The sequence below is a fragment of the Oncorhynchus mykiss genome, chromosome 7 (assembly GCF_013265735.2).
Source record: "Oncorhynchus mykiss isolate Arlee chromosome 7, USDA_OmykA_1.1, whole genome shotgun sequence".
NCBI classification, from domain to species: Eukaryota; Metazoa; Chordata; class Actinopteri; order Salmoniformes; family Salmonidae; genus Oncorhynchus; species Oncorhynchus mykiss.
In genome coordinates, this window is record NC_048571.1 from 38,172,506 (window position 1) to 38,186,414 (window position 13,909).

Below are 13,909 nucleotides of genomic sequence, written 5' to 3' on the forward strand. Positions count from 1 at the left end.
AAAGTGTTGAGGTTATTTTCTAAAGCAGTACATTTTCTGTAACCATTATTTATACATTTTTGTCTCATTCATTTATATATGAAAAAAATTTATATATTTTGCACGAGAGGCTAAGCAGTGTGTAGCATCTTACCCGGAGAAGGAGAAAACCTCTTTGGCGTACTTCCTGAGCAGAGCATTCTTGGAAGCGTCAGTGAGGACTAGGACCACGTTGATGTGACCAGGTCTCAGCTTGACCAAGTTACTGATGTAGGTGATGTTTGTCAGCTCCGTCACCTCCACAAAGTCCTTCTTAGGAGGACGACTGGCAGGTTGGGGAGAGAGAAGAGGGTAAATACTCGTTATGATACCGAAGATAAATATCCTTGCGCATGCATGCACGCATTCTTTTATTTTCTTGTTACCTGGAAGTATTGGCTCTACCAGGTGAGTCTTCAGTCTTTGGTGGGTTCTTTGGCTTTGGTTTTTGGGGAGGCTTCTCTTCACCCGAGTCACTAGTGATGAACAAACGGTGAGAGAACAGCTGTATGTCTGTCTGCTATCAGAAGACATATGACTTATCGCTCGACTACTGACACTGACTGAAAAGTCTATGTTTAAGGTTGAGTTAACTCTCCAAACATACAAATGTGCAGCATCAGGTGCTTTCCAAGTATATTTCAGAAAGACAAATGGGATTCTACATGTTTCTATTGTAAATACTGTCTCAACAAATCCTGATAAAATAATATATATGTCGGGCTTGTGGAGCCTACAAAGAAGAATTCATGAGTTAGCTATTGATTTCCTGGTTCACAAAAAAAGCTCAACTTAGATATAGTTAGTCAAGTTTGGACACACCTACTCATTGAAGAGTTTTTCTTTTTATTATTTTCTACATTGTAGAATAACAGTGAAGACATCAAAACTATGAAATAACACATACGGAATAAGTAGCCACCTTTTGCCTTGAGGACAGCTTTGCACAGGCTTGGCATTCTCTCAACGAGCTGCATGAAGAATGCTTTTCCAACAGTCTTGAAGGAGTTCCCACATATCATGAGCACTTGTTTCCTTACCTCTGCGGTCTAACTCATCCCAAACCATCTCAATTGGGTTGAGTACAGGTGATTGGGGAGGCCAGGTCATCTGATGCCTCACTCTCCTTCCTGGTCAAATAGCCCTTACACAACCTGGAGGTGTGTTTGGGTCATTGTCCTGTTGAAAAACAAATGATAGTCCCACTAAGCGCAAACCAGATGGGATGGCGTATCGCCTCAGAATGCTGTGTTAGCCATATTGGTTACGTGTGCCTTGAATTTGAAATAAATCCCAGACAGTGTAAACAGCAAAGCACCCCACACCATCACACCTCCTCCTCCATGCTTCACGGTGGAAACCACACATGCAGAGATCATCCGTTGACCTGCGTCTCACAAAGACACGGCGGTTGGAACCAAAAACCTTACATTTGGACTCATCAGACCAAATGACAGATTTCCACTGGTATAATGTCCATCGCTCGTGTTTCCTGGCCCAAGCAAGTCTCTTCTTACTGGTGTTCTTTAGTAGTGGTTTCTTTAAAGCAATTCGACCATGAAGGAAGGCCTGATTCACGCAGTTTCCTCTGAACAGTTGATGTTGAGATGTGTCTGTTACTTGAACTCTGTGAAGCATTTATTTGAGCTGCAATCTGATGTGCAGTTAACTCTACTGAACTTATCCTCTGCAGCAGAAGTAACTCTGGGTCTTCCATTCCTGTGGTGGTCCTCATGAGATAGTTTCACCATAGATAGAGCATGATGGTTTTTGCGACTGCACTTCAAGAAACTTTCAAAGTTCTTGAAATTTTCCAGATTCACTGACCTTCATGTCTTAAAGTAATGACGGACTGTGGTTTCTCTTTGCTTATTTGACCTGTTCTTGCCATAATATGGACTTGGTCTTTTACCAAATAGGGCTGTCTTCTGTATACCACCCTTACCTTGTCACAACACAACTTATTGGCTGAAACGCATTAAGGAAAGAAATTCCACAAATTAACTTTTAACAAGGCACACCTGTTAATTGAAATGCATTCCAGGTGACTACCTCATGGAGCTGGTTAAGAGAATGCCAAGAGTGTGCAAAGCTGTCCTCAAGGCAAAGGGTGGCTACTTTGAAGAATCTCAAATATATTTAGATTTGATGAACACTTTTCTGGTTACAACATGATTCCATGTGTTATTTCATAGTTTTTATGTCTTCACTATTATTCTACAATGTAGAAAATAGTACAAATAAAGAAAAGCCCTGGAATAAGCAGGTGTGTCCAAGCTTTTGACTGGTACTGTATGCGTTTTTGGTTGAGTCATTTAGACCATGACTATTTCAAGCTTATTTTTCATGTATATATTTACATATTTAGGCCAGTTAGCAGTCCTACGGTATGTAAACTAACTTTGAGTCCCAGCCCCAGAGGCGGAGGCTCCCATGCTCACCTGAAGGCCTGGATGATGACAGTACCAAAGAGGATGAACAGAGCAGAAAAGATGAGAGACAGGATGGGCATCATCTCCCGCCTAGAAGACAAACATCAACAAGTTTAGATGATAGTATCATATACTATAAATCTTCGCTGTCAATTTTGTTCTACCATAAAACACCAACAAAAGGTTTAATAAATTTGTTGCAGAATTGTGTCAATCACCATCTAACCCAGAGGTAGATAAACTTTTTGTGGCCCACATCAACAACCATGTGAAAAAAAAACTATAATCAACAGCCAATGTTTACTTATATTTGTTTTGGGCTATGACTTTCAACTGCAAAACATTGTCAGTATTTCTGATTGTCTCCTCAACGCACTCTCTCTCATACTTTTACATTTGCGACTATGACTAGGGCTGTGGAGGTCATAAAAATGTGTCAGCCAATTACTGTCATGCAAAAGTATGCCGGTCTCACTGTAATTGACCATTAATTAACATAAAAACGTTTAGCATATCCAGGCCTCCACGCATACAAGCTGCATTCAAGCCGCTGAGCTGATGTAGATGTTCCAAAGGAGCACATTTAAAAAAGCCTCATAAATCAATTTAATATACTGTACACCATCACAATAAATCCATAATTTATTTTTAGCCAGGTCTAAAGAAACAATATCATATGAAGAACATTTATTTCAGAAGAACAGAAAATGGAGTTGGCCTACTGTATGTTATCTGGCTAAACTCCATGCCATAGGCTGTATGTTTGTTCATTTAGCTAACAAGATACCAGTGCACTCAGAAAGTACTCAGACCCCTTGACTTTTTCCACATTTTGTTACGTAACAGCCTTATTTTAAAATGGATTACATGTATTTTTTTCCCTCATCAATCTACACAATACCCCATAATGATGAAGCGAAAACGGGTTACATATTTTCTCAAACGTATACAAATAAAATACTTAAATCACTTATTTACATAATTGTTCAGCCCCTTTGCTATGAGACTCGAAATTGAGCTCAGGTGCATCCTGTTTCCATTGAACATCCTTGAGATGTTTCTACAACTTGATTGGAGTCCACCTGTGGTAAATGAAATTGATTGGACATGATTTGGAAAGGCACACAATTGTCCATAGAGCTCAGAGACAGGATTGTGTCAAAGCACAAATCTGGGGAAGGGTACCAAAATATTTCTGCAGCATTGCAGGACCCCTAGAACAGTCTCCATTTTTAAATGGAAGAAGTTTGGAACCACCAAGACTCTTAGTAGAACTGGCCGCCCGGCCAAACTGAGCAATCGGGGGAGAAAGACCTTGGTCAGGGAGGTGACCAAGAACCCCATGGTCAATTTGACAGAGCTATAGAGTTCCTCTGTGGAGATGGGAGAAACTTCCAGAAGGACAACCATCTCTGAAGCACTCCACAAAATCAGGCCTTTATGGTAGTGGCCAGGCAGAATCCATTCCTCAGTAAAAGTCATTTGACAGCCCGCTATCCCTACGGTGACGCACGGTGGTGGCAGAATCATGCTGTGGGAATGTTTTTCAGCGGCAGGGACTAGTCAGGATCGAGGGAAAGATTAACAGAGAAAAAGTACAGAAAGATCCTCGATGAAAACCTGCTCCAGAGCACTCAGGATCTCTGAGGCGAAGGTTAACCTAACAGGACAACAACCCTAAGCACACAGCCAAGACAACACAGGATTGGCTTCGGAACAAGTCTCTGAATGTCCTTGAGTGGCCCAGCCAGAGCCCGGACTGGAACCTGATCAAACATCTCTGGAGAGACCTGAAACTAGCTGTGCGACACTTCCCATCCAACCTAACAGAGCTTGAGAGGATCTGCAGAGAATGGGAGAAACTCCCCAAATACAGGTGTGCCAAGCTTATAGCGTCATACCCAAGAAGACCCGAGGCTGTAATCGCTGCCAAAGGTGTTCCAACAAAGTACTGAGTAAAGGGTCTGAATACTTATGTAAATGTGATATTTCAGTTTATTTTTAACACATTTGTAAAAATGACAAAAAAAAACTACTTGCTTTGTCATTATGGGATATTGTGTGTAGATTGACGAGGGAAAAAAAACAATTATCAATTTTAGAAAAAGGCTGTAACGTAACAAAATGTGGGAAAACTGAAAAGTCAAGGGGTGTGAATACTTTTCAAATGCACTGTATGCCTATAAGTCCCGTGCCATTATCTCATATGATTTTTTAATAAGAAGAATATAATAGAAAGGATATTTCCCCTATTCTGGAGCAAGACCGCATATGAAGTGGCTATGTTGAGTGTAAAAGTGATAATTTGAAACAGGTCCTGTAAGCTAGATTTAGAGTTATTTGGCAACTTAGTTCTGAACAATGTTCCCTCTAAGCTACGCACTTGCGCGGACACACAGAAGCCCCGAGACTGCAGTGCAGCTCCCAGGGACTGCAGAGCAGAGTGCAGAAGAAATATCACCCCACGGAGAGAAGCACGAGATTGAACTCAACTTTCTAGAGTTTTCCCCGTCAGTTAATGTAAATGTTTACGATTGAACGCATTATTAGCCAGTTTCAATGCAACATACCAAAACAAAACGAACTACGTAAGAGATTTTGTTGTTGGCAGAACGCATAGGATTCTATTGCCCACGACTCAGGCCGTCCTCTACACAGAACAGTGTGGCATAATACATTTTTTTTCTTAACCAATCAATTTGCCTATATGCAAGTAAGCAATAGGCATATATGGTTCTGTGTCATTTACTTTGAACTGGACTGTGTTTACAGCTGTGGTCGTGAATAGATGCACTTGTTTTGAGATCAAAGCAAGAGCTAAATGTAGCCATGTGTGCAAATGTTGTTCATATCCTTTGCCAGCTAAGAGTTATTAGCCCAGTTATAGAACATTTGTAGTCAGCAATAGGGGAGTGATTGCTTCCTACAAGAACACAAAAGGTGTAGATTTCTAGACATCTTTGAAAAGCGGGTCAAGTAAAGAGCTTTTTTTTTTGTCTTAAAGGGTCAGTGTTGTATTTTGAGACAGGCTTGAATAAGCTAAGTAGCCAATAGGCAGAGGGTAGCATAACTTGTCTGATTCTCTGTAATAATGGTATGGGAATAATAATGCATTTTATTTTGTAAAGTGGTTTCTTGCGCCGAACAACATTCAGTAACATTATCTGAAGGACAAGTAGATAAATACGTAAATGTCAAGTCCTGCGTATTGTTTTGAAAAGTCTCATGGAATATAGGCCTACATTGAACACCACACATTGGCTGCTGCTGTAGGCTGAATGATAGTACAGCCATGTTAAAATGTTATGGGATGCATTTTCTACACTGTTTTTGATGGTAGGCTGAGGCCTGCATTATGATCAAAAAGCCATAGTAGCCTACTTGGCCACTGTTAAAACTAACTTAAAGCGGGTACAGCCTCAGTGTTGACAGTAAATGAATGCCGGAATTCTCCCAACGTTCGAGTTAGCACTCAGCATTGGTTGTTTGAGGGAACATTGGTTGCGAATGATACAAACCTTAGAATGTCTTAGACATCAAAACATATATGGGCTGTGTGGTAGCAAAATTACAATGATGTTATGATACCATTTTAATTCATGGTTGTTTTCAAGCAATGGAGTAGCTTTCATAGAACTCTCTTCATTCTGATTGAACTGAGAGGAGACTTTGAAGCTTGGATTGGCAACTGATTAAGTGATGGCTTGGTGATAAACTTTCCAGCCACATTCCATTCTGTGATTAGTGGTGCATGTGAGACATATGTCTCTGGTCGGACTAAGCCTGCGTTCATAGATTAGATGTGTGTGTGACCCGAGATAGCCTGAAGGAATAGAACAAACATTTCAGTGTTGGCTCTCATCCTTGCTCATGGGAAACATCGAGGAGTAAATTAACACCCCTGTGCAGATAAACGACAGGATGAACCCAGAATGGTTTATGGTGCCCAATCTGCATAGGGGGGGGGGGGGGGGGTACAGCCATGATTAAAGCATTTTGAGGTCCCCTATATAAAAAAAAACCTGTATACTATATGTATAATTTTAAGCACTCGGCAACACACACTTCGGAGTGTGGGGTCGCCGGTTTCATTATTGCAATAATTTATATTAAATCAAGATGATTGTTTGAAGAAACGACAAAGTCTCGATCACTTGATTTGAATATTCCACCACAGCTGCATGACGCGACTATATGCTATAGATGATTTGAGAAAGTCGGGGGGGGGGGGGGGGAGCTTGGTTGCTTGCCTCAGGCTGCTCCTCTCATCAAGTGAGGATATTTTCACCCGTCAGACTATTCTCAATTGAATTTTGTCTTTACTAATATGTCAAATTAGTCTAGATTTAGAAATGGCCCATTAGCAAATTGGCAGGAACAGGGGGAAAAAAGAAATCTGTATGCACTCAAATAGCGAATGGAGGCCGCGGGCTTTTCTGACTGTCCGTTTTCCAATGATGCTCGATGGGCTACTTCAGTATATTAGTTGAGCTGTGGATAATATGAGCAGCTGAGAAATAATAGAACATTCATTTCACTCCATGCGTCAACCGCTTTGAGGAGCATGCGCTCGCTGTAAGACAGGTGACATACCACCCAAACTCCGTATGGCATGGGTTCTCCAACCTTGCTCCTGTAGCTACCCAGTGCTTAATTTGTGAAACCAAGTAAAAATCTGTTTGGGAACATCAATAGTAACATGTTTTGCACAACAAGGCACATTTCACTGTTGACAGACCCTCTGCGCCCTTGAGAAAGGAATAAAAGAGAGGAGTTGGAAACGCATGGCGGTGAGATATTCTGTAGCTAAAAAGTCATGTCAGCCTATTGATTATGAAAATATTACAAAAACTCAGATTACTAGGCTATTCAGAATCAGATACAAATTCACTACAATTGTAAGCCGCCCTGCATAATCAATGAACCAACAGCATCGACTAGGGCTACACTTTCTAATATGCAGTAGGCTACAGTTGAAGTCGGAAGTTTACATACACTTAGGTTGGATTCATTAAAACTCGTTTTTCAACCACTCCGCACATTTCTTGTTAACAAACTGTAGTCTTGGAAAGTCGGTTAGAACATCTACTTTGTGCATGACAAGTCATTTTTCCAACAATTGTTTACAAACAGATTATTTCAGTTAATTACAACTCCGGTGGGTCAGAAGTTCACATACACTAAGTTGACTGTGCCTTAAAACAGCTTGGAAAATTCCAGAAAATGATGTCATGGCTTTAGAAGCTTCTGATAGGCTAATTTACATAATTTTGAGTCAATTGAAGGTGTACCTGTGTATGTATTTCAAGGCCTACCTTCAAACTCGTACCACGTTCATCTGTACAAACAATAGTAAGCAAGTATAAAAGGAAAAAGGGGGAAGCTTGCAAGCCGAAGAACACCATCCCAACCGTGAAGCACGGGGGTGGCAGCATCATGTTGTGGGGGTGATTTGCTGCAGGAGGGACTGGTGAACTTCACAAAATAGATGGCTCATGAGAAAGGAAAATTATGTGGATATACTGAAGCAACATCTCAAGACATCAGTCAGGAAGTTAAAGCTTGATCGCAAATGGGTCTTCCAAATGGACAAAGATTCCAAGCATACTCCAAAGTTGTGGCAAAATGGCTTAAGGACAACAAAGTCAAGGTATTGGAGTGGCCATCACAAAGCCCTGAACTCAATCCTATAGAAAATGTGTGGGCAGAACTGAAATTACAGGTGCGAGCAAGGAGACCTACAAACCTGACTAAGTTACACCAGCTATGTCAGGAGGAATGGGACAAAATTCATCCAACGTATTGTGGGAAGCTTGTGGAAGGCTACCCGAAACGTTTGACCCAAGTTAAACAATTTAAAGGCAATGCTACCAAATACTAACTGAGTGTATGTAAACTCCTGACCCACTGGGAATGTGATGAAAGAAATAAAAGCTGAAATAAAATCACTCTCTACTATTATTATGCTAGTGAGGTAGGTTTATTCGAGGTAGGTTTCATCATCTTTTCGAGCACGATTTCTGCTTTTGTGCTGGCGAGTTGCCTCGGCTTCACTTAATGTAGTAGCCACCGAACTAACTAAGGATGGTGGTATAAGGAAACAGGCCATTTTGCAGCAACGTAGCAGACCTAGCCATTCACTGTGGGGATGATACATGTGCCGCCTTCTCCCATGATCTAAGGATGCTCTCTCAGTGGTTGAATTATGTCTTTTAGATTTGAATCATTTTAAATTTGGATTTCTAAGGTAAACCACATTACAATGACTTTGTGATACAAAGACAATATTAAATATTTTTACATTTCATCCGGCTTTTGGACATTTTCCCATGACCCCATTTTCATATCAGGCAACTCCCGTACGGGGTCACATCCCCTAGTTTTTGGAACCGCTGACCTAACCCAATTGAAAACGGATCAAATACAGAAATATCTTACCAGTTGGAGAAGAGAAGGTCATCATAGATTTGAAGGAAATAATCGTAAGCTGCATTGATCCACTGAATCAGAAACATCTAGAGTTGGGGAAGAAGAGAGAAATTGCTGTTTAGTTCAGGTGGGTAGGTGTGTGTGTACCAGGTGTGCATGTGTGTGTGACTCACAGGGGTCAGTTCGTTGTTTAGTTCAGGTAGTGTAGCATCATACAGTTAACTGCCAAAATAATGGTTAACACTTGAGCAAAAAAGGTACACAGAATATTGAAAGCAGGTGATTCCACACGTGTGGTTCCTGAGTTAATTAAGCAATTATAACCCATCATGCTTAGGGTCATGTATACAAATTCTGGGCAAACCATTATTTTGGCTACCATGGCTAAGCCCCCATAGGATGACAATGCGCCCATCCACAGGGCACAAGGTCACTGAATGGTTTGATGAGCATGAAACGATTTAAACCATATGCCATGCTGTCTCAGTCACCAGATCACAACCCAATTGAACACTTACGGAAGATTCTGGAGGGGCGCCCCAGACAGCGTTTCCTACCTCGATCAACAAAAACACCAAATTATGGAATTGCTCGTGGAATAATGGGTATCGCATCCCTCCAATAAAGTTCCAGATACTTGTAGTGTCTATGCAAAGGTGCATTGAAACTGTTCTGGCTCGTAGTGGCCCAACGCCCTATTAAGACACTATGTTGGTGTTTCCTTTATTTTGGCAGTTACCTGTAGCTCAGGTAGGCAGGTGTGTGTGTGTGTGTGTGTGTGTGTGTGTACCAGGTGTGTGAGTGCGAGACTCACGGGGGACAATTCGTTGTTTAGTTCAGGTAGTGTGGCGTCATAGCTCAGGTAGGAGGGGTCTCTCTGCAGGAGCTCCAGCTGCTCGTGGAGGCGGGTCTTATCATCGTCACTGCCGTTCCATCCACCAATCACAGACCGGTACACAGCCTTACCTCCCGGGCTCCGCCTCTCCAGTATCACCACCTGTTGTGGTGCAATCAAACACGAGCGCATAATGTGTGCGTACTGTACGATACACCTTATTGCCCATTTGTGTGGGTGTGTATTGTAAGCAAAGCATGTGTTTATTACTAACCTGTGCGAACAGTGGGGCCTGGTTGTGGAGCAAGGCCTGACACAGTGGTTGTTGCTGTCTCTGGTAGACATATGTGAAGCGCAGGACGTCTTTAGTGTTGGACGAGGCAAAGGTCAGGAAGGCCTGGTTACCAGGGACAAACCCTGGCTCCTCACCAGTGATCAGCAGCACACAGTACCTGAGTGAGTGAGTGAGTGAGTGAGAGAAGGGGGGAAGGAAGAAGGTTTACTTTATTTTCCTTAAGGATCAGAAACGTGTCTTTCTGCTTTGTTCCAATAACCACACTAGCATACCACTTAGAACTCAGAATGCATGCCAATACAATACTTCATTCTTAGGATTACCCCAACGTAAACATACAGTATATCCGAGAGTCTTTATTACAGTCACACTGCAAAGAGGATAAGATCTCACAACACGTATAGAAGTGCTGAACATCTCAGGAACCACAAAAAAGTTACATAGAAATCTTCTGCTATGTGCAGTGCACAGTGAGGCTGCAATAAAACGACCTAAGACAGAGGCGAGCTCTGTCCACATTAGCATACCACTTATAATTAAGAATACATGCCCAAAACATGAGTTCATTCTAAGTCAGGCCTGGGCAAACTATGGCCCTTGGGCCATATGCGGCCCGCGACCTGATTCAATACAGCCAGTGGAATCCTGCTCAGATCAAAGAATTTGTGATAGTAAAGTTTTGAAAAAAGTATTTGTTATTCAAATTAGAAGCCCAATGAAAACTCGCCTTTGTGTAAAGATTTAACTACCATGGCTTGTGGGACATTTATCCTGAATGCACGTATAAATAACAACTGCAGGAGGACCGACAGTAACTGACAGGCTGACACACACACGTCACAGTTACAAATAGTAGCTAGCTAGAAAATGCGCAAAGAATTTGCTTTATCAAAGAAAAGAAAAGTGGACAATGAATGTAGCGTGTTCCAGCAAGAGTGGACATTGAAATATTTCTTTATTGAGGTATCAGGGAAAGCTATGTCCTTAGTGTGCAAAGAGAGCATCACTGTTTTGAAAGACTACAACTTGTAGTCTACAATGCTTCCGTTCTACAAAGACTACAATGCTTCCGTTCGAAGCATGCAGAGAAATATAGGAATGTGTCTTCTGAGCAGAGGGCAATTACATTGAAAGAGTTGCTTTCTCATGTGCAAAAGCAGCAAGGACTTTTTACAAAACTGAATTCAGCAAACAGAATTGCGAGAGCTAGCAAGCAAGCCATTCTGAGGGTGAGTTCATTAAAGAATGTTTAAATCGACTCTGCAGCAATACTTTGCCCCGCCAAAAAAAGAGCTGTTTGAAAATGTTTCCCTGTCAAGGCGAACAGTGACACGGCGTGTTGAGGACGTCGCAGAGAATATGGAACAACAGTTCAAAAAGCTAAAGGACCCTGGGATGAAACACCTCCCTCTGCAACTGGATCCTGGATTTCCTGACAGGCCGTCCCTAGGTGGTAAGGGTAGGTAAGCACACATCCGCCACGCTGATCCTCAACACGGGGGCCCGTCGGAGGTTCGTGCTCAGTCTCTGCCTGTCCTCCCTGTTCACTCATGACTGCGCAGAAGGCATGACTCCGACACCATCATTAAGTTTGCCGATGTCAACAGCCGTAGGCCTGATCACAGACAACGACGACGTGTGTTGCCAAGACAACAACAACCTCTCCCTCAACGTGATCAAGACAAAGGAGATGATTGTGGATTACAGGAAAAAGACTGAGCACACCCCAATTCTCACCAACAGGGCTGTAGTGGAGCAGGTTGAGAGCTTCAAGTTCTTTGGTGTCCACATCACCAACAAACTAAGCACACCAAGACTGTCGTGAAGAGGGCACGACAAAACCTATTCCCCCTCAGGAGACTGAAAAGATTTGGCATGGATCCTCAAAAGGTTATACAACTACACCATCGAAAACATCATGACTGGTTGCATCACTGCCTGGTATGGCAACTGCTCGGCCTCCGAGCGTAAAGCACTACAGAGGGTGGTGTGTATGGCCCAGTACATCACTGGGGCAAAGCTTCCTGCCATCCAAGACCTCTATACCAGGCGGTGTCAGAGGAAGGACCTAAAAATGATCAAAGACTCCAACCACCCTAGTCAGAATGTTCTCTCTGCTACCGCACAGCAAGCGGTACCAGAGCACCAAGTCTAGGTCCAAAAGGCTTCTAAACAGCTTCTACCCCCAAGCCATAAGACTCCTGAGCATCTAATCAAATGGCTATCCAGACTATTTGCATTGCCCTAACCCCCTTTACACCACTGCTACTCTGTTATCGTCTATGCATAGTCACTTTAATAACTTTACCTACATGTACCTCAATTACCTCGACTAACCGCACATGGACTCTGTAACGGTACCCCCCTGTATATAGTCTCGCTATTGTTATTTTACTGCTGCTCTTTAATTATTTGTTACTTTCATTTCTTATTTGTACTGCATTGTTGGTTAGGGGTCATAAGTAAGCATTTCACTGCAAGGTCTACACCTGCTGTTTTCGGCACAAGTGACAAGTAATATTTTATTTGAAGAGCTAAAAGACAAGGTAAAGGATTTGACCTATTTCTCCTTGGCCCTGGACGAGAGCAGTGAGGCACGTGACACGGCGCAGTTCAAATCAAATCAAATTTTATTTGTCACATACACATGGTTAGCAGATGTTAATGCGAGTGTAGCGAAATGCTTGTGCTTCTAGTTCCGACAATGCAGTAATAACCAACAAGTAATCTAACTAACAATTCCAAAACTACTGTCTTGTACACAGTGTAAGGGGATAAAGAATATGTACATAAGGATATATGAATGAGTGATGGTACAGAGCAGCATAGGCAAGATACAGTAGATGGTATCGAGTACAGTATATACATATGAGATGAGTATGTAAACAAAGTGGCATAGTTAAAGTGGCTAGTGATACATGTATTACATAAGGATACAGTCGATGATATAGAGTACAGTATATACGTATGCCTATGAGATGAATAATGTAGGGTAAGTAACATTATATAAGGTAGCATTGTTTAAAGTGGCTAGTGATATATTTACATCATTTCCCATCAATTCCCATTATTAAAGTGGCTGGAGTTGAGTCAGTGTCAGTGTGTTGGCAGCAGCCACTCAATGTTAGTGGTGGCTGTTTAACAGTCTGATGGCCTTGAGATAGAAGCTGTTTTTCAGTCTCTCGGTCCCAGCTTTGATGCACCTGTACTGACCTCGCCTTCTGGATGATAGCGGGGTGAACAGGCAGTGGCTCGGGTGGTTGATGTCCTTGATGATCTTTATGGCCTTCCTGTGACATCGGGTGGTGTAGGTGTCCTGGAGGGCAGGTAGTTTGCCCCCGGTGATGCGTTGTGCAGACCTCACCACCCTCTGGAGAGCCTTACGGTTGAGGGCGGAGCAGTTGCCGTACCAGGCGGTGATACAGCCCGCCAGGATGCTCTCGATTGTGCATCTGTAGAAGTTTGTGAGTGCTTTTGGTGACAAGCCGAATTTCTTCAGCCTCCTTGTTGATATTCTTACGATGCATAACCCCAGACTTTGAAATTACAGAGGAGCTTGCTTCAGTGCAGTCAATGAAGAGCACAACCACAGGGAAAGATTGATTGGAGGAGGTTAATACGTGTGTAGCAAAGCTGGGACTGAGTTTTGAAAAGTTATCCAGTGTGACCTCTGATGGGTGACAGGAAAAAAAAACATTGGCCTTTTGAAAAGGATACAAGATCAAGTAGCAGAGCTGAACCCAGATCAGAAAACTATTTTCCTGCATTGCATTATTCATCAGGAGGTGCTCTGTAAATGTGTTCTGAAAATGAGCCATGTGGATACAGTCACTAAAGTGGTAAACTTCATAAGAGCAAAATCCTTAAACTACAGGCAGTTTGTCTCACTGTTGGAAGAGA

At 42.3% G+C, this 13,909-nt stretch overlaps 1 protein-coding gene across 7 annotated transcripts in view; it reads right to left on the reverse strand.

Moving 5' to 3' along the window:
* The window catches only part of LOC110527710 (dnaJ homolog subfamily C member 16), a 29,318-nt gene that overhangs the window by 2,323 nt on the left and 13,086 nt on the right, over window positions 1–13,909 (reverse strand). For all 7 annotated transcript variants that reach the window (XM_036983201.1, XM_021609164.2, XM_036983199.1 and 4 more), the window contains exons 10-15: window positions 9,989–10,166; window positions 9,694–9,876; window positions 8,889–8,965; window positions 2,460–2,540; window positions 405–494; window positions 134–304 (exon numbers count right to left, since the gene is read on the reverse strand). In XM_036983201.1, the coding sequence (XP_036839096.1) occupies window positions 134–304; window positions 405–494; window positions 2,460–2,540; window positions 8,889–8,965; window positions 9,694–9,876; window positions 9,989–10,166 (780 nt within the window). The remainder of the gene's footprint in view (window positions 1–133; window positions 305–404; window positions 495–2,459; window positions 2,541–8,888; window positions 8,966–9,693; window positions 9,877–9,988; window positions 10,167–13,909) is intronic.